Below are 20,654 nucleotides of genomic sequence, written 5' to 3'. Positions count from 1 at the left end.
CAACGAAAACACTCAGACACAGCGTGATGATTGGAACACAAGCCCCCTACGCACATTGAATCGGCAGACCAGGGCATTATCTCCGTACCCACTCCATGGCAGCTGAAGAAGTTGATGGTTCTAATGCATTTCGACGCTGGTCACCTGCGTCCTCCACTCTCCATCGTCGATCGAGAACACCCAGCGGCCACTGATCAGATCAATCATCTTGCTCATGCGTTTCGAGTATCCCTCTTGGAAGCGGATGCCGCACGGCGACAAACCTTTCTCAGGGATATCCTGTCGGAGCTATCGCTGCGACTGCCTTCGCTGAATTGTTATTGTTGCTGCTCGCCACTCTCGCTTGACCGGTGGTTGATCTGTCTCTGTTCGTGATCCATGTTGCTTTCATCTTGTCTTTTTCTTCAACAGCAAACCAACGCGTGGAAATTTCACCCAGTATTCATGCATCAAAGTACCTCCGTACTCCTTGGCCATCTCGCAGAGCCGAGTCGCCTTGTACGCCTCGCTCTGGATATGACACTTGAATCCATTCACATCGCGCACGTTCAGCGACATGGCATGATCAATGGTTTAAGGAGCCGTTCATCGATTAGACGTATGCACATATGGACTGCATGCAGCTCCCATTCTGGGGATGACGTTCACCATCTCCGTTTCTCGACTTTAGCCTGAATTGCCGATTGGAGATCTATAAGTGTGCTTATTCGGGCACGGTGATATTCAGCTCGGACTCGGAGGAGTTCTGTTTGTAGAGTTCATGGTTCCCCGAACATATCAGATCGATATGCTGCTGTTTGAAAAGCTCGTACAAATATTGGCCTTTTGGATCGGAGGCGTCATACAGCCCGTTGCCGTCTATCCTGTCACCGGTATCGATGAGTAGCAAGTCGGCGCCCTCGGCCTCGGCCTTCTCCCGCATGCGCTGCGCAAACGAGATGTAATCTCCCCAGTCCGCGCCATAGGATGGCCTCCTCGCATTAGCCAGTGCGGTTCAAGTTCAACGGACAACAGCGCTTACTCTTGCAGATGACTGCAACGGCAACAGCCTGCAGATCCCCATGGCTGATGCTAACGTTGACCGTCTTGACACCGGCTTGTTTGGCGGCTTCGGCAGCAGCGCCGTGCAGCTAGACATGAAGTTAGCAATCATCCGTAAAGGCGCAATCGTCGGTTGGTGACTTACATGAACCTCCGGCGCTCCATTGGCATCGTTGATGACTTCGATGTCACGCATGGCCGCGCCAGCGCCCTTGGACGCCACACCCAGCGACTTGAAGATGGCCTCCTTGGCCGTCCAACGCCCGGCAAACGACGCCCGCGGGTTCGGCGCCCGCCGGCAGTACGCCTGCTCGCGCTCCGTGAAGTTGCGGGCGATGAACTCCTCGTTGTCGATGTTGATGGCATCCACACTCTCGACGTCGACGCCGACGCGCGAAGTGGGCGACGCGGCAGTGGCAGCCAGCGCTTCCACCGTCCGCTGGGTCTGCTCGGCGGTGGCGACGTCGGCCTCCGAAGGGGTCTGCGTGCCCGATTGCTTGGTGGCCGTCGGCGTGACAGGCTCCGCAGGGAACTTCAATTCGCCGCTCGGCTCCTGGGTCACGCGCGACTGCGGGTTCAGGAACACCTTGCTCTGGATCCGGTCCTCGAATGGCGCCCGGTCCTTGGCAATGAACAGCTTGTTGTTGATCAGGCCGTTGTGGAAGAAACGGTACGCCTTCTTCTGTCGCGCTTGCACCTTGGCGCAGTAGGCGTCGTACTGGGCCTTGTCGAGCGTCGCGAACAGGTACTTGGGGTGCACACCGATCGCCTGCGCGCCCTTCTGCCCAAAGCCGAACGAGGTCACCGAGAATGCCTTGATGCCGTCCGTCTTGATCGTCCGGCTCGGGTACACAATGTAGTCGAACTGTTCCATCACTTTGTCCACGTTGTCCGCGTTGCGGTTGCCCGGCACAATGCCCGTGTTCAGGACCTGCAGACAGCCGTTGAGCATCCACGCGCCCGCAGCACCCTTCGGGTGACCCGTCAGGTACTTCTGGAAAATGCCAAGCACTGCGTTGCCCTTAGTGCGGCCCAGGTGCTTGAGCTGCTGGCAGATCACGTCGGACTCGTTCTTGTCGTTGGCCACCGTCGACGTGCCGTGGAACGACGCCACACCCAGGTCGTCGATCGTCAGGCCCCAAGTCGCCAGAGCGCCGCGCAGCGGCGAGATGCGAGAGTCGCGTCGCCAGAACTCGTTTCCGAAGCTCGTCTGCGCCTCGGCCTCCTGTCGGCGCGCCTCCCGCTCGATGTGCTCTGTCCGCTCGCGCAGATAGGCCGTCTCGTCGAATGGACCGTCTTCCTCCGACCGCTGGCTCTTGATCGCCGCAACCTCTTCCTGCAGATACAGGTACTCCGACTCCTTCCACTGCTTGATCTGCTGCCGGCGCAGCTCCAGCTGCCGGCGGCGGTAGTTGATGTCCAGTAGCGGCGACGGGAAGTTGCCCTGCTTCTCGCGCGCCGTGGTGAGAACACCCTGGCCTGGCGCGGGAACCGACCGTCCAATCTTGTCAGTGGCCGTGGATGTCATGGCGACAATACCGTAAATCGGGACACCCATCTCCAGCGCCAGCTGCGCCGTCATGATCACTTGCACACCGCAGCCCTGTGACTCCATGAAACCGTTGCGGGTCGTGGACGTCGGACGCGACATCTCCCCTGGCTCGCGCCCGCTCGCAAACTCTTCCTTGGCGTTGCTGGTCGCGCCCATGTTGGCGAATTCGTACGATCCTTCCTCCTGGAAATCGTCGAAACCACCAACCAGGCACACACGCGCCTTGCCCTGCATGATCGTGTCGTAGCCAACGTCCAGGGACTCCACCGCCGTCGCGCAGGCACCCACAGGCGTCTTGATCGGACCAGTCGACGACAGCAACAACATGTTGACCCAGGCAGCCATCGTGTTGACGAATGACTCTTGCAGAATATCCTTTTGTACGGGCTTGTCCAGGTATCGATCCTTGTACATGCCGCGCAGAGCCGAGGTACCACCCACACCGGAACCGATGCAGTTGCCGACCTCGGACAGATGCACGTACTTGTAGAACTCATACGGATCCGTGATGCCCGACGACAGCAGCGCTTCCGCAACCGACACAAGCACATACAGAGTGACCGGGTCGACCTGCTGGATGATATCTTCCGGAACGCCGTACCGCCGAGCGTCCCAGCCAGTGGGGATCTGGCCGGCCACCAACCGGTCAAATTGCAGCGCCTTGGGGATGAGGAGCGTGGCGCCCTTGCGCAGACGAACAGTGTACTGGCCCGTCTCAGGAATCTCAAAAATCTCAACCTTGTCACCGTGCTCACGCTTGAACTCCTCGGCCTGCTCCTTGGATGCCTCAAACGGCTCCAAGTCGTGCTCAATGACCACTTCCTGCAGCAGCTGCTTGCGGTTCGGGTCGTAGCCGCCAAACAACTCCGGCTCAATCAGACGGATACCCGAGTGCTCCAGAATGTACTTCTCGTACTTGGCCTTGACGTCCTTGTCGTCGACCGGCTCGCCAGTCTTAGCGTCCACCCAGCCAGAGTACGGCTTGCCCTTCAGGGGTCCGTTGTGGTTCTTGATCAGACCCATCATCCAGGCCATCTCAACGCAGCCCTCGAGCGAGAACTTGCCGTAGGCTTCCATCTCCCACCGCGTGCGCGCGTTGCCCCACGGGCCGATTTCGGCGAGACCGGTGACGACCACCACCTTGTCGAGGTTAACCATGCCCCGCAGCTGGTCGTTGAGCGGCTTGATATCCTTGTCCCAATCGGGAAGCTCCGGGAGATCAGTGATGCAAATCACGTGAATTTTCATAAATTTAGTTAAGAGGAATATGACTACTAGAGATCTATGCAATTGTCACGTGACTCAATAGCTCCTCCCCGCCTACTAATACTGGCTAGCGTCAAGGCACTTTGATGGGCTATACTTGAATAGGAATTTAATATTACAAGGACACTCCCCTTGGTCCCACTGGCAGAAGGAGTGAAGCTGCACATAATAAAAACAGATCAGCAGCGGTCCATGAGTGCACCCCGCGTGTTTTGCAACCGCCAATGCAGTCGACTTAGCCGCGCGGTCCTCTTTACGACACTTTACCGAGTTCGCCAAGGCAACTTCCGAGCCATCGCTACCGCGGGAGCGACGATGGAAGTGGACCCGAGGGCGGAAGACGGCCCGCTGATAGAGGTCGACATGCCGGTGGAAATCGACGGCAAGCAGTATGAAGCCCTTCGGGAGGGCCTTGCGACGATCCTCAGGTCGTCCCCGTCCGGGAGCGGCAGCGACAAAGGAGGAGGAAGGAAAAGTGGGAAGGTCAATGAGCAGGCGACGGTGTTCTACAACCCGATTCAGCAGTTCAATCGCGACCTGAGCGTGCTGGCCGTCCGGGTGTACGCCGAGCACCTTCTGGCAGTTCGAAGAGAGAAGTTGGAGAAAAAGCGTCAGAGCGAGAAGCCAAAGGGAAAGAAGCGCAAGCGAGAGGATGATGCGGAGGAGCAGCAGGAAACTCCGGAGACTGAGAAGAAAGAAGGGAAAGGTGAGCAGGAGGCCCGTGCCTGGGAAGAGCACAAAGCGCGGTCGTTTCGCATCCTTGATGCTCTGTCCGCGACGGGTCTGCGCGCGCTGCGGTATTCCAAAGAAGTTCCCCAGGCGACGATGATCGTGGCGAACGACATGTCCGCGTCGGCGGTGGAGGCGATTCGCACGAACATCCGGTTTAACGGCGTCGAGAATGTGCATGTCAACCAGGGCGATGCGCGGGCATACATGTACAGTTTGCAGTCGAACAGCGGCAACAACAAACAAAACCCCGCACAGTCCATTGGCCGCTTTGACGTGATTGATCTCGACCCGTACGGCACGGCAGTGCCCTTCCTCGACGCCGCGGTGCAAGCAGTCAGCGACGGCGGGTTGCTCTGCATCACATGCACGGATGCCGGCGTGTACGCGTCGGCCGGGTACCCAGAGAAGACGTACTCACTGTACGGCGGGGAGCCAGTGCGTGGGCCGCACGGGCACGAGGTCGGGCTGCGGCTGATCCTGCATGCAGTCGCGACGGCGGCGGCCAAGTACGGGCTGGCGGTGGAGCCGTTGCTGTCGCTGTCGATCGACTACTACGCGCGGGTGTTTGTACGGGTGTTTCGCTCCCCCGCGCAGGTGAAATTTCTTGCGGGCAACACGATGATCGTGTACAGCTGCGACAGCGGCTGCGGCGCGTGGACCACGCAGCCGCTCTGCGCGACGCGCTCGCGCATCGACCGCACCGGCCAGCCATTCTACCACTTCAGCCTCGCTCAAGCGCCCCTCTCGGACCGCCGCTGCGAGCACTGCGGATTCAAGACGCACCTCGCGGGACCGATGTGGGCGGGACCGCTGCACAACCCGCACTTTATCCGGCGCATCCTCGCCCTCCTCCCAACGGTCGACCGGGACACCTACCACACCACGGAGCGCCTTGAGGGAATGCTCACCACCGCTCTTGAGGAAGACCTCGACTACACCGACCAAGACGGATCTTCCTCGGAGGTCTCTAATCCCATCATCCCTCGAACCAGCGACCCCTCCCGCCCCGAACCACACCCCTTCTACGTCAACCTCGCCGCCTTATCCAAGGTGCTGCATACGCAGACCATCCCGCAGAACGCGTTCCGCGGCGCACTCGCCCGCCTCAACTACCGGACCACCCGCAGCCACACAAAACCCAACACCATCCGCACCAACGCCCCTTGGTCCATTATCTGGACCGTTATGTGCGAATGGGTGCGACAGCGCTCCCCCATCAAGCCCGACGCATTGTCGCCAAGTTCTGCTGGCGCAGGGATCATGCGGAAATACTACAAACACCACCAACCTCAGCAAGACCAACAGCAGCAGCAGCAGAAAGGCGAAGGACAGGATGAGGCCCTAGCCGCACTCCGTAAAGAAGTCACCGACACAGCCACCACAGCGACATCGGCGTCGGACTTGGTGACGAAGTTGGAGGCATTGCTGTATCGAAATCTTGCCCTGACTTCTTCTTCTAGACCCCGATCAGCTAGTACCAGTGATAATCAACCTAACGGTGACGGTGAGGAAGATAAGGGCAAGGAGGAGGAGGAAGAGAAGAGGAAGAATCTCGAAGTAGTTTTTGACGAAGCCCTGGGAGAGAAACTCGCGTTGAAGAAGAAGCTGGTTAGATATCAGAACAATCCGGAAAACTGGGGGCCGATGACGAGGGCGGCGAGTTAGCTCCCTATCTTTTTTGTGTTTTCCTCTGTGAACACCTAGGATAGGGGAAAAAAAATAGACAAGTTCATTTCATTACATAGGTACATGACGGTGATATCACTAGGTAGTAGGTACGAACTCGTAATTTCAATCAACAACTCGTAAAACCCATCTATGGCATAAACACTGGGAAAAAAAAATCATGTTCACATCCGCGAAACTGCAACGGCAACAGCCTGCAGATCCCCATGGCTGATGCTAACGTTGACCGTCTTGACACCGGCTTGTTTGGCGGCTTCGGCAGCAGCGCCGTGCAGCTAGACATGAAGTTAGCAATCATCCGTAAAGGCGCAATCGTCGGTTGGTGACTTACATGAACCTCCGGCGCTCCATTGGCATCGTTGATGACTTCGATGTCACGCATGGCCGCGCCAGCGCCCTTGGACGCCACACCCAGCGACTTGAAGATGGCCTCCTTGGCCGTCCAACGCCCGGCAAACGACGCCCGCGGGTTCGGCGCCCGCCGGCAGTACGCCTGCTCGCGCTCCGTGAAGTTGCGGGCGATGAACTCCTCGTTGTCGATGTTGATGGCATCCACACTCTCGACGTCGACGCCGACGCGCGAAGTGGGCGACGCGGCAGTGGCAGCCAGCGCTTCCACCGTCCGCTGGGTCTGCTCGGCGGTGGCGACGTCGGCCTCCGAAGGGGTCTGCGTGCCCGATTGCTTGGTGGCCGTCGGCGTGACAGGCTCCGCAGGGAACTTCAATTCGCCGCTCGGCTCCTGGGTCACGCGCGACTGCGGGTTCAGGAACACCTTGCTCTGGATCCGGTCCTCGAATGGCGCCCGGTCCTTGGCAATGAACAGCTTGTTGTTGATCAGGCCGTTGTGGAAGAAACGGTACGCCTTCTTCTGTCGCGCTTGCACCTTGGCGCAGTAGGCGTCGTACTGGGCCTTGTCGAGCGTCGCGAACAGGTACTTGGGGTGCACACCGATCGCCTGCGCGCCCTTCTGCCCAAAGCCGAACGAGGTCACCGAGAATGCCTTGATGCCGTCCGTCTTGATCGTCCGGCTCGGGTACACAATGTAGTCGAACTGTTCCATCACTTTGTCCACGTTGTCCGCGTTGCGGTTGCCCGGCACAATGCCCGTGTTCAGGACCTGCAGACAGCCGTTGAGCATCCACGCGCCCGCAGCACCCTTCGGGTGACCCGTCAGGTACTTCTGGAAAATGCCAAGCACTGCGTTGCCCTTAGTGCGGCCCAGGTGCTTGAGCTGCTGGCAGATCACGTCGGACTCGTTCTTGTCGTTGGCCACCGTCGACGTGCCGTGGAACGACGCCACACCCAGGTCGTCGATCGTCAGGCCCCAAGTCGCCAGAGCGCCGCGCAGCGGCGAGATGCGAGAGTCGCGTCGCCAGAACTCGTTTCCGAAGCTCGTCTGCGCCTCGGCCTCCTGTCGGCGCGCCTCCCGCTCGATGTGCTCTGTCCGCTCGCGCAGATAGGCCGTCTCGTCGAATGGACCGTCTTCCTCCGACCGCTGGCTCTTGATCGCCGCAACCTCTTCCTGCAGATACAGGTACTCCGACTCCTTCCACTGCTTGATCTGCTGCCGGCGCAGCTCCAGCTGCCGGCGGCGGTAGTTGATGTCCAGTAGCGGCGACGGGAAGTTGCCCTGCTTCTCGCGCGCCGTGGTGAGAACACCCTGGCCTGGCGCGGGAACCGACCGTCCAATCTTGTCAGTGGCCGTGGATGTCATGGCGACAATACCGTAAATCGGGACACCCATCTCCAGCGCCAGCTGCGCCGTCATGATCACTTGCACACCGCAGCCCTGTGACTCCATGAAACCGTTGCGGGTCGTGGACGTCGGACGCGACATCTCCCCTGGCTCGCGGCCGCGCGCAAACTCTTCCTTGGCGTTGCTGGTCGCGCCCATGTTGGCGAATTCGTACGATCCTTCCTCCTGGAAATCGTCGAAACCACCAACCAGGCACACACGCGCCTTGCCCTGCATGATCGTGTCGTAGCCAACGTCCAGGGACTCCACCGCCGTCGCGCAGGCACCCACAGGCGTCTTGATCGGACCAGTCGACGACAGCAACAACATGTTGACCCAGGCAGCCATCGTGTTGACGAATGACTCTTGCAGAATATCCTTTTGTACGGGCTTGTCCAGGTATCGATCCTTGTACATGCCGCGCAGAGCCGAGGTACCACCCACACCGGAACCGATGCAGTTGCCGACCTCGGACAGATGCACGTACTTGTAGAACTCATACGGATCCGTGATGCCCGACGACAGCAGCGCTTCCGCAACCGACACAAGCACATACAGAGTGACCGGGTCGACCTGCTGGATGATATCTTCCGGAACGCCGTACCGCCGAGCGTCCCAGCCAGTGGGGATCTGGCCGGCCACCAACCGGTCAAATTGCAGCGCCTTGGGGATGAGGAGCGTGGCGCCCTTGCGCAGACGAACAGTGTACTGGCCCGTCTCAGGAATCTCAAAAATCTCAACCTTGTCACCGTGCTCACGCTTGAACTCCTCGGCCTGCTCCTTGGATGCCTCAAACGGCTCCAAGTCGTGCTCAATGACCACTTCCTGCAGCAGCTGCTTGCGGTTCGGGTCGTAGCCGCCAAACAACTCCGGCTCAATCAGACGGATACCCGAGTGCTCCAGAATGTACTTCTCGTACTTGGCCTTGACGTCCTTGTCGTCGACCGGCTCGCCAGTCTTAGCGTCCACCCAGCCAGAGTACGGCTTGCCCTTCAGGGGTCCGTTGTGGTTCTTGATCAGACCCATCATCCAGGCCATCTCAACGCAGCCCTCGAGCGAGAACTTGCCGTAGGCTTCCATCTCCCACCGCGTGCGCGCGTTGCCCCACGGGCCGATTTCGGCGAGACCGGTGACGACCACCACCTTGTCGAGGTTAACCATGCCCCGCAGCTGGTCGTTGAGCGGCTTGATATCCTTGTCCCAATCGGGAAGCTCCGGGAAGGGATACCTGAGGTTGGCGCGCGGCTCGGTGATGACCTTGCGGTACAGCGCCTCGTGGTCCTCACCATTAACGACCTTGTTCTCGATGGCGGTCTCCTTGATGACGGCCTGGCGGATTGCACTCGTCTCCATGATTTCCTTGCGCAGCTTGGTCATCAGACCCTTGAGGTCAGGAATGAATTGCAGCCCGCCGTTGAGGTCGGCGAATACGGGGTCGGACTGGCAGAGGTTGACAATTGCGGGAGCCATCAGACCCAGTAGGTTAAAGGCCATCTCCTGCTGCGAGAACGTGCGTACGCCGAGCTTCTCGACGCCCTCGGCGACCAGATTGTTGGCGCTCATCAGGCCCGTTCCACGCGTCCAGCCAATGACGGCGCCGCAGACGGTCAGATAGTTGCCCCAGCTTTCCGAGTACCACCGGTTGAACAAGGTCTCCAGAGCCAGCTTCGACTCCGAGTAAAGACCGTCATTGCCAAAAGTGCCATGGTTAGGCGACAGGGGAAGAATAACCTGGGCCGGACGGGTCTCATAGCCCCTTTCTTGCTTCTGCGTCTTGATTGCTCCCAGCAGTCGCAGCAAATTGGTCAACATAATACGGTGCGCCAGTTCGGACTTGGAGTCAATGCTGTCGATTTCACGGCCATTCTCCGGGATGGCAGCAAACGGCACCACATAATCGAGATCCCAGCCCAAACCGTTCTTGGTGTCGTAGATGTAGTTCACGAGCGCCTCGATGTCCTGCTTGCTGCCCTGGTTGAAGGGGACGACGACCAGCTGCGAGCCGCGGGCGCCGCACCGAGCGTAGATGCCCTGGTAGTACTCCGTCACCTGGCGCGAGAATCGGCTGGTGGTCACGATGACCTTGGCGCCGCCGCTGAGCAGACCCTGCAACACTTCTGCGCCGATCGAGCCGGCACCGGCGCCGGTCATGAGCGCGTTCTTGCCCTGGAAGGTCAGTCCAGAGCGAGCGGCTGCCTCGAGACCATCGAGGTAGATGCCCGTCAGCTTCTTGCTGTACTCCCAATTACCAAACTCGTCCTTCTTCCTCAGGTGGAGGAAGGGAATGGTCTCGACTTTGCCAGGCCGCGGATGGTTGCCCTGGCCGTTGCCACCGCGGCCCCGCCGGCGGTCTTTGCCGTCCTGCATAATCTGGCTTTCGTTCATCGCCAACGCGCGGATGACGTCCTTGTACAAGGCGTTGAACTGCATTTGGGAGGACTTGGAGAGGCGGTGCTGTCGGCGGATCAATTTGTACACGCTACGCAGGTCATTCTGCACCTTAGTCCGGTTGCTGTACTGGGAGATCGGGCCGCCCTCGGCCATCTGCTTCACGTAATGCTCAAACTTGCGAGCACTGGCGCGGGGCACTTCCTGATACTGGATATTGCCGCGCGCGTCGATGGTTGTCTGCGGACCGGTGGGGATGGAGACATCCTTGTAGACGGGGGGCTTGCCCAGTACTTCCTTGCAGTTCTCAATGAGCTGTTGGCCCAGTTCCTTCGCCAATTGATAGGTCTCGCCGCGCTCGGTCGGGCAGTGGTCGATATGGTACTGCATGAATTCGAGGAGGAGTGGGTTCGAGCGGTTCATAATCTGGATGCACTGACTAACAATCTCGCGGTCGACAACGCGCAGACGGCCAAAGATGATGTCGTAGTACATGGACAAGGCGTCCTGCCGGGCCCAGTTCCAAGACGAGTCATAGACGCGGGCCTTGAGAGGATCAAAGGCGGGTTCAATGCCGGCCGCGTAAATATCGCCGTGCTCGGCCTGCCAGAGGTCCAGCTGCGCCTGCAGGGCCTTCTGGCTCTCCTGCGAGGCGACGAAGGCCTTGTCACCGGCCCGAAGGTCCATTTTGAGGTAGCGCGCGATGATCTCCAACTGCTGCTTGAACAGAGCCCGCTGGTCCTTGGTCAGCGCATCAATAGCTGCGGGATCCATCAACATGGCGCCGCCCGCTGCACCGCCATCGCCGCCGCTGCTGGGTGAAGACAGGGTAATCCCAGCGTGCGAGGCATACTTGTTGGCGATGTTGTCGAAATAGGCCTTGGCGTCTGCCTCCGAACCCAATCGTGACGGTGGCTCTGCAGTAATCGCGAACAAGAGCACTCCATCCTGTCGGCCAGGCCCTAGACCCCAACGCGTCTCTAGGTACTTCCGAACCGCTGTGATATTGAAGCCACCAGGCATCTTGGACGAAACAAATCGGGCCACAAGCGACGAGGACTGCTTGCCCAGCTGCCCGTCGAAGGTAGCCTGCATGGACGCGCCGAGCTCATCCAGGGGGGTGTCCTCCGGTTTCTCGGGAGTTGAGCCGAATTCCTTGCCCAGGTCACCTAGGATTTCATTTTGGAGCGTGGATTTGCCTAGAACTTTATCAGCACCAGACACTCCGGGTTCCTAGCACGACAGTGGCACTCACCTCCCACGAGATCCTTAATGGCCTTGGATGGCGGAATGTCAGTCAATTCCTTCTTCAACTTTTGCGCGACCAGTGCGCGAATCACGTCGACTGCCGTGACCGGGGCGTCCTCGACCGGCGCGGCCGGTCCTGCACTGGCCGGGGCCGGAGCTGGTGCCACTGCTGGCGCGGCAGGAGCCACGGGAGCAGCGGCAGACGGAGCGGCACTGTCCGCAGCCGCCGGGGTGGGTTCGGGCTCATCTTCCAGGGGCTCGACGTCGTAGTAGATTTCTTTGGCATCTTTGCAGTAGCACAAAATCTGTCGTTGCACAGATGTGGCGGCATCGTAAGCTTCGTATTTCGATTGCAATGTCCGTCGGGCCATGCCCCCTAGGGTGTCCGAAGGGCCGATTTCGACAATTCGTTCCGTCCGCTTCTCGGCGAGGATGACATCTTGTGTCTCGATCCATCGGACAGGGGAAGCAAACTGGTAAGCGAGCAGCTCGACCAGGAGGGTATGGGCGAGCTCTTGCTCGACCTCAGGACGCATTGTGATGAATGTTTGGAATTATCGACTCGTAAACAATCAGTAAACAGACAATTCGAAGACTCCGATTGATATCAATGGCCGTTGAGAGCTGTGCGAAGGCAATTGTCAGCGAAGCTGCAAATATTTGATGAGCTGTCAAAGCTTAGTCCAGGGATGCTCGCATACAATTTCCACACAACAGCCAACAGCCGCAGAGAACAAAGAGGTGCCCAGAGCAACAGGCCACGAAGGGAGGAAAACGAGAGAGAGAGGCGCCTGGACACGCACTGAAGTGTGCGATAACGAGAGGCGGTGATCGAGTCTCGGAAAAAAAAAAAAAAAAAAAAAAAAAAAAAAAACTCTTGTCGTTGCACAGATGTGGCGGCATCGTAAGCTTCGTATTTCGATTGCAATGTCCGTCGGGCCATGCCCCCTAGGGTGTCCGAAGGGCCGATTTCGACAATTCGTTCCGTCCGCTTCTCGGCGAGGATGACATCTTGTGTCTCGATCCATCGGACAGGGGAAGCAAACTGGTAAGCGAGCAGCTCGACCAGGAGGGTATGGGCGAGCTCTTGCTCGACCTCAGGACGCATTGTGATGAATGTTTGGAATTATCGACTCGTAAACAATCAGTAAACAGACAATTCGAAGACTCCGATTGATATCAATGGCCGTTGAGAGCTGTGCGAAGGCAATTGTCAGCGAAGCTGCAAATATTTGATGAGCTGTCAAAGCTTAGTCCAGGGATGCTCGCATACAATTTCCACACAACAGCCAACAGCCGCAGAGAACAAAGAGGTGCCCAGAGCAACAGGCCACGAAGGGAGGAAAACGAGAGAGAGAGGCGCCTGGACACGCACTGAAGTGTGCGATAACGAGAGGGGGTTGGTGTTTGGAAAAAAAAAAAAAAAAAAAAAAAAAAAAGCACTCTATGGGGATTGATTGTTGGGGTGATTTGGCGCTGTTGGCCTGTTGGGCCCACGGCAGAAAGGGAAAACAAAACCTAGCACAACTTACGGAGTAGATCTTAGATAAGATCTTAGTCAGAACTTTGCCTGGATGCCTGAAAGTTGCTAGAGATGCTCTTCTCAAGAGATGAGAAATGCTAAACAGTTGTTTCCTTTTTCTGCCTGTATACATCGCTTCTTGCCTTCTGTTGAGCTGCCTCGAGCTCCTTTCTCAACCACTGCGATCGTCCTTGCAGCTTGGCCAGAGCGCTGAGTCAGCACAGATCTTGCGCCAAGCCCAGGGCCCAACGGGTGTGCCTGAGTGAGCTGCGCTAAACCATATCGGGAATAAAGCATTCAACACAGCTCCAAATTTCTTTGCTCAACCACACCGTCTTCCCTTGCGCCGAGGGCTCAGGATCTGAGAGTTTTCTTTATTTTTTTGCTGTCGGACCAGCTTTCTCCTGGCCAGCATTCTCTGCTGCAAAGACCACGTCGGTCGGATTGATCACGGCGTGTCCTGCCGTGCCTTGCTTTCTACCCAACCGCCCGGTGTGCACGACTGCCACAACTTTTTTTTTTCCGACGATTGAATTGATTGATTTAATATTTTCTTTTCTTACTCAATTGAAAGATAGATAATCGTTGTGGATTGTAATTGACGGATGCTGGAGTGATTCTCGTGAGTGCTGCATCGATTCTCTGAGTTCTGCCAGTGGCTCACACTCCCAGACTCGCTCCGATATATCAGACGTGAACATGTACGGCACATCCACCGGCCCGCAGACCGGCATCAACACCCCTCGCTCGTCCCAGTCGTTGCGGCCTCTCGTTCTCACCCATGGCTCCCTCGAGTTCTCCTTCCTCGTCCCGACATCCCTCCACTTCCAGGCCGCGCAGCTGAAGGACTCCTTCCTTGCAACACTCCCGCAGCCCACAGAGGAGCTGGCACAAGATGATGAGCCCTCCTCTGTGGTCGAGCTGGTCGCACGCTACATCGCCCATGTCGCCCGCGAGGTCGATGAGGGCGACGAGGACGCCCACCCCACCAACCTGGAGGTGCTGAAGCTGATCCTGAACGAATTCGAACGCGCTTTCATGCGTGGTAACGATGTCCATGCCATTGCCGCCAACATCTCCGGCATTACGGCCAAGAAGATTGGCGTGGTGCGGGCGTACTACGCCGGCCGCGCCGCCGCAGGTCGGGCTCCCAAGCCGTATGACTCGGCCCTGTTTCGGGCGGCCGCGGAGAACAATGTCAAGATCTATAGCATCTTTGGCGGCCAGGGGAACATTGAAGAGTACTTTGACGAGCTGCGCGAAATCTACACCACCTATCCGTCCTTCGTTGAGGATCTCATCACCTCCGTAGCCGAGCTGCTTCAGTCCCTCGCCCGAGAATGGGATGCCGTGAAGCAGTACCCCAAGGGTCTGGACATCCTGCAATGGCTCCACAACCCCGAGTCGCAACCAGACACCGACTATCTGGTCTCCGCCCCCGTCAGTTTCCCCTTGATCGGCTTGGTGCAGCTGGCCCACTACATGATTACCTGCAAGACGTTGGGCCGGGAGCCTGGGGAGCTGCTGGAGCGCTTCAGCGGCACCACCGGCCACTCCCAGGGTATCGTTGTGGCGGCGGCCATCGCGCGCGCTCGCACATGGGACGAATTTGCGACGGCAGCTAAGCAGGCCGTGGAGCTGCTCTTCTGGATTGGCTTGCGTAGCCAACAGGCTTATCCACGAACCTCCTTGGCCCCCTCCACGCTGCAGGACTCTGTGGAGAACGGCGAGGGCACGCCGACCCCCATGTTGTCGATCCGGGACCTCACCCGCTCCGCGGTCCAGGAGCACATCGATGCGACCAACCAACACCTGCCGGAGGATCGCCATATCGGCATCTCCTTGGTCAACAGCGCGCGCAATTTCGTCGTCACGGGTCCGCCCATCTCCTTGTACGGTCTCAACCTGCGTCTGCGCAAAGTCAAGGCGCCCACGGGCCTCGACCAGAACCGCATTCCCTTCACCCAGCGCAAGGCCCGCTTCGTCAACCGCTTCCTTCCCATCACGGCGCCGTTCCACAGCCCATATCTGGCAGCCGCCTATAACCAAATCTTGGGAGATATGGAGGACCTCGAGATCCCTGCCAGTTCCCTTGCCATCCCCGTGTACGACACCAAGACGGGTCAAGATCTGCGGGAGCTGGGCGACAAGGACATCATTCCGGAACTGGTCCGCATGATCACCTACGACCCCGTGAACTGGGAGACGGCCACCGTGTTCCCAGACGCCACCCACATCATCGACTTTGGCCCCGGCGGCGTTTCAGGCATCGGCGTCCTCACCAACCGCAACAAGGATGGCACCGGCGTGCGCGTGATTCTGGCGGGCATCATTGACGGCACAAACACCGAGGTTGGCTACAAGCCGGAACTGTTCGACCGTGACGACAATGCCGTGCAGTTCGCCGTCGACTGGGTTAAGGAGCATGGGCCGCACCTGGTCAAGACCTCTGTCGGCCAGACATTCGTGGACACCAAGATGAGTCGACTGCTGGGCGTGCCGCCCGTTATGGTTGCCGGTATGACGCCGACCACGGTGCCATGGGACTTTGTGGCGGCCACGATGAACGCGGGCTACCACATCGAGCTGGCGGGCGGCGGCTACTACAACGCCCAGAAGATGTCCGAGGCCATCAGCAAGATTGAAAAGGCGATCCCTCCCGGCCGCGGCATCACCGTCAACCTGATCTACGTCAATCCCCGGGCCATGGGCTGGCAGATCCCGCTCCTCGGCAAACTGCGGGCTGACGGTGTCCCAATTGAAGGCCTGACGATTGGCGCCGGCGTTCCATCCATTGAAGTCGCCAATGAGTACATCCAGACTCTCGGCATCCGGCATATCTCCTTCAAGCCCGGCTCCGTCGATGCCATTCAGCAGGTGATCAACATCGCCAAGGCCAACCCGACCTTCCCGGTCATTCTCCAGTGGACCGGCGGTCGCGGCGGCGGTCACCACTCGTTCGAGGACTTCCACCAACCTATCCTGCTCATGTACAGCCGCATTCGCAAGTGCAGCAACATCGTCCTGGTTGCTGGCAGCGGCTTCGGTGGCTCCGAGGACACCTACCCGTACCTGACCGGCTCGTGGTCGACCAAGTTCGGCTATCCGCCGATGCCCTTCGACGGATGCATGTTCGGCAGCCGCATGATGACGGCCAAGGAGGCCCATACCTCGAAGCAGGCCAAGCAGGCCATCGTCGATGCGCCCGGCGTCGACGACGACCAGTGGGAGAACACGTACAAGCGTCCCACCGGCGGTGTCATCACCGTGCTGTCCGAAATGGGCGAGCCCATTCATAAGCTGGCCACGCGGGGCGTCCTGTTCTGGAAGGAACTGGACGACAAGATCTTCAGCCTCGACAAGCCGAAGCGGGTTGCCGAATTGAAGAAGCGACGAGACTACATCATCAAGAAGCTGAATGACGACTTCCAGAAGGTCTGGTTTGGTCGGAACTCCGCGGGCGAGCCTGTTGATCTGGAGGACATGACCTACGCCGAGGTCGTCCACCGCATGGTCGAGCTCATGTACGTCAAGCACGAGAAGCGCTGGATCGACCCGTCGCTCAAGAAGCTCACGGGCGACTTCATCCGCCGGGTCGAGGAGCGCTTCACCTCCACCGAGGGCCAACCGTCGCTGCTCCAGAACTACTCGGATCTCGACGAGCCCTACCCCACCGTGGACCGCATCCTGGCGGCGTACCCGGAAGCATCCACGCAGCTGATCAATGCCCAGGATGTGCAGCATTTCCTGCTGCTGTGCCAGCGTCGGGGACAGAAACCGGTGCCATTCGTGCCGGCTCTGGATGAGAACTTTGAGTACTGGTTCAAGAAGGACTCGCTGTGGCAGTCCGAGGACATCGAGGCAGTGTATGGTCAGGACGTTGGTCGGACCTGCATTCTGCAAGGTCCTGTGGCGGCCAAGTACTCCAAGGTGATTGACGAGCCCATCAAGGACATTCTCGACGGCATCCACAACGATCACATCAAGTTCCTGATCCGGGATTGCTACGATGGCAAGGAGGAGAACGTGCCAGTTATCGAGTACTTTGGAGGCCGGCTTGTCAAGGCCACGGACGAGGAGCCCGACATCGACGGCCTCACCGCGTCGCGTGACGCCAACAAGATCTCGTACCGACTGTCCAACGCGCCGTCGGTTAACCTCCCTGACGTTGATCACTTCATGCAGTTGATCGCGGGTACATCCTACTCCTGGCGGCACGCCATGTTCTCGACGGAGGTCTTTGTGCAGGGCCACCGTTTCCAGACGAACCCGCTGAAGCGGCTATTCGCGCCGACCCGGGGCATGTACGTTGAGATCACCAACCCCGACGATCCTGCCAAGACCGTCATCAGCGTGCGGGAGCCCAGCCAGTCCGCCAAGCTGGTCAAGACGGTGGAGATCAAACTGGTTGGGCCCAACGAGATTGCCCTGACCTTGTTCGAGGGTCGCACGGCCGAGGGCGGCGTCGTCCCGCTGACCTTCCGTTTCACCTACCACCCGGAGGCCGGCTACGCCCCCATCCGGGAAGTCATGGAGGGCCGCAACGACCGCATCAAGGAATTCTATTACCGCGTCTGGTTCGCCGAGAAGGAAGTTCCGTTCGACACTCCGCTGACGGCTGTTTTCGACGGAGGCCGCGAGGTTGTCAATGCCCAAGCTGTCGCCGATTTTGTCCACGCCGTGGGCAACACCGGAGAGGCGTTTGTCGACCGTGGCGGCAAGGACGTCTTCGCGCCGATGGACTTTGCCATTGTTGTTGGCTGGAAGGCCATCACCAAGCCGATTTTCCCTCGTAAGATTGACGGCGACCTTTTGAAACTGGTTCACCTATCGAACGGGTATCGCATGGTTCCCGGCGCGGAGCCACTGAAGGTCGGCGATGTGCTCGACACGACGGCCCAGATCAACGCCGTCATCAACCAGGATTCCGGCAAGATGGTGGAAGTGTGCGGCACCATCAAGCGCGACGGCAAGCCCGTCATGCACGTGACGAGTCAATTCCTATACCGCGGTGTGTACACCGATTACGAGAACACGTTCCAGCGCAAGGACGAGGTGCCCATGCAGCTGCATATCGCCACGCCTCAGGACCTCGCCGTTTTGCGGTCGAAGGAGTGGTTCAAGCTGGACGACCAACACGACGTCGAGCTGCTGGGTCAGACCCTCGTCTTCCGGCTGCAGAGTCTGGTACGCTTCAAGAACAAGAACGTGTTTAGCAGCGTGCAGACCATTGGCCAGGTCCTGCTGGAACTGCCGACCAAGGAGATCATCCAGGTCGCGTCGGTGGACTATGAGGCGGGCGAGTCGCACGGCAACCCGGTTATCGACTATCTGCAGCGCCACGGATCGTCCATTGAGCAACCCGTGAACTTTGAGAACCCGATCCCGCTTAGCGGCAAGACGCCCTTGGAGCTGCGGGCACCGGCATCGAACGAGAACTATGCGCGGGTGTCGGGCGACTACAACCCGATTCACGTCTCGCGCGTGTTCTCCAGCTACGCCAACCTTCCCGGCACCATCACACACGGCATGTACACGAGCGCAGCGGTGCGCAGCCTCGTGGAGACGTGGGCGGCGGAGAACAACATCGGGCGGGTGCGCAGCTACCACGTCAACATGGTTGGCATGGTGCTACCAAACGATGCGATCACAGTCAAACTGGAGCACGTGGGCATGATTGCGGGCCGCAAGATCATCAAGGTGGACGCGCGGAACAAGGACACGGATGAGAGCGTGCTGCAGGGCGAGGCGGAGGTTGAGCAGCCGGTGACGGCCTACGTGTTCACGGGCCAGGGCTCGCAGGAGCAGGGCATGGGTATGGACCTCTACGCCAGCAGCCCGGTGGCCAAGGAAGTGTGGGACCGCGCCGACAAGCACTTCCGGGAGAACTACGGTTTCTCGATCATCGACATTGTCAAGAACAATCCCAAGGAGTTGACCGTCCACTTTGGCGGCCCACGCGGCAAGATTATCCGCCAGAATTACATGTCGATGACATTCGAGACGGTGAACGCGGACGGTTCGATCAAGACGGAGAAGATCTTCAAGGAGGTGGATGAGAACTCGACGTCGTACACGTACCGCTCGCCGTCCGGGTTGCTGTCGGCCACGCAGTTCACGCAGCCGGCCCTGACGCTGATGGAGAAGGCCAGCTTCGAGGACATGCGCAGCAAGGGTCTGGTGCAGCGCGATAGCACGTTTGCGGGTCATTCGCTCGGCGAGTACTCGGCGCTGGCGGCACTGGCAGACGTCATGCCCATCGAGAGTCTGGTGTCGGTGGTGTTCTACCGGGGCTTGACCATGCAGGTGGCCGTTGAGCGAGACGAGCAGGGCCGGTCCAACTACGCGATGTGCGCGGTCAACCCCAGCCGGATCTCGCCGACGTTTACCGAGCAGGCGCTGCAGTACGTGGTGGAGAACATTGCCGAGGTGACTGGGTGGCTGCTGGAGATTGTCAACTACAACGTTGCCAACATGCAATACGTTGCTGCGGGTGATGTATGTGTAGCTCCGTTCTATTCTGCTGATCAACTGTTTTACTAACTATTTGACAGCTGCGCGCCTTGGACTGCCTTGCCAACGTGCTCAACATCCTCAAGGCACAGAAGATCGACATCCAGGCGCTGATGCAAAGCATGTCGCTAGAAGATGTGCGGGCGCACCTGGTGGAGATTATCCAGGAATGCCGCAAGCAGACCGAGGCCAAGCCGCAGCCCGTGCAGCTGGAGCGCGGGTTCGCGACAATCCCGCTGCGCGGCATCGACGTGCCGTTCCACAGCACGTTCCTTCGGTCCGGTGTCAAGCCGTTCCGGTCGTTCTTGCTCAAGAAGATCAACAAGACGACCATCGACCCCAGCAAGCTGATTGGTAAATACATCCCCAACGTCACCGCGCGGCCGTTCGAAATCACCAAGGAGTACTTTGAAGACGTGCACCGGTTGACCGGGTCGCCCAAGATTGCGAACATTCTGGCCAACTGGGACAAGTACGAGGAGCGATAAATGATGAGTTATGTTGCGTTATGTTATGATGATGCCTCTCAGTTGTTTATAGAGTAGTCAATAATCTATTGGTTCTGTTTTTCATACCTTTGTTCCTGACATGATCACAAGGCAAAGCAAAAGATAGGGCTGACCCTAAAGCCTCTTAAGCTTTGCTGACTAAGCGCATCCCCTCCCGGAGTCCGGACGCGACGCTCCGGTCAAGCCCGGCGGACTATCGGACCGGCGTCATCCATTATTATTGTCGTCCATGAATGGACGCGCGAGAGGGATTTGCAGTCCGCCGTGTGTGAACGGCCCTGCTGAAACTGTCTGTGATCATCACGATTTGTTCAGATGTCCAGGGCACCTGCCATCCTTACGATTCAACGGGCTTCATCTCGAACTTTGCGTTATCCCGGCCGGACTTATCCCAACCCAACAATACTACTATGAGTACTATTACTACTACTACGACGACGACGACGACCTAGAACCTACAAC

The 20,654-nt window shown here is 58.7% G+C and overlaps 4 protein-coding genes across 4 annotated transcripts; 3 read left to right on the top strand and 1 right to left on the bottom strand.

Annotated features, from left to right (window-relative positions):
* Window positions 1-703: 703 nt before the first annotated feature.
* Window positions 704-1,237, bottom strand: VTN31DRAFT_621 (uncharacterized protein; the record flags this gene model as incomplete). Its single annotated transcript, XM_069406795.1, has 3 exons — window positions 704-945; window positions 1,022-1,130; window positions 1,187-1,237. 3 exons carry the CDS (start codon window positions 1,235-1,237, stop codon window positions 704-706), a joined length of 402 nt encoding a protein of 133 aa, XP_069263477.1.
* A 43-nt stretch (window positions 1,238-1,280) lies between these two features.
* Window positions 1,281-1,751, top strand: VTN31DRAFT_620 (uncharacterized protein; the record flags this gene model as incomplete). Its single annotated transcript, XM_069406784.1, has 1 exon — window positions 1,281-1,751. One exon carries the CDS (start codon window positions 1,281-1,283, stop codon window positions 1,749-1,751), a length of 471 nt encoding a protein of 156 aa, XP_069263476.1.
* A 2,300-nt stretch (window positions 1,752-4,051) lies between these two features.
* Window positions 4,052-6,256, top strand: VTN31DRAFT_619 (uncharacterized protein; the record flags this gene model as incomplete). Its single annotated transcript, XM_069406772.1, has 1 exon — window positions 4,052-6,256. The coding sequence occupies one exon, from the start codon at window positions 4,052-4,054 to the stop codon at window positions 6,254-6,256; it is 2,205 nt and encodes a 734-aa protein (XP_069263475.1).
* A 7,613-nt stretch (window positions 6,257-13,869) lies between these two features.
* Window positions 13,870-20,171, top strand: VTN31DRAFT_618 (uncharacterized protein; the record flags this gene model as incomplete). Its single annotated transcript, XM_069406761.1, has 2 exons — window positions 13,870-19,668; window positions 19,725-20,171. 2 exons carry the CDS (start codon window positions 13,870-13,872, stop codon window positions 20,169-20,171), a joined length of 6,246 nt encoding a protein of 2,081 aa, XP_069263474.1.
* Between the last annotated feature and the right edge of the window lie 483 nt (window positions 20,172-20,654).

Source organism: Thermomyces dupontii (assembly GCF_041956625.1).
Source record: "Thermomyces dupontii strain NRRL 2155 unplaced genomic scaffold VTN31scaffold_1, whole genome shotgun sequence".
NCBI classification, from domain to species: domain Eukaryota; kingdom Fungi; phylum Ascomycota; class Eurotiomycetes; order Eurotiales; family Trichocomaceae; genus Thermomyces; species Thermomyces dupontii.
This window is presented reverse-complemented; position numbering and strand designations above follow the sequence as displayed.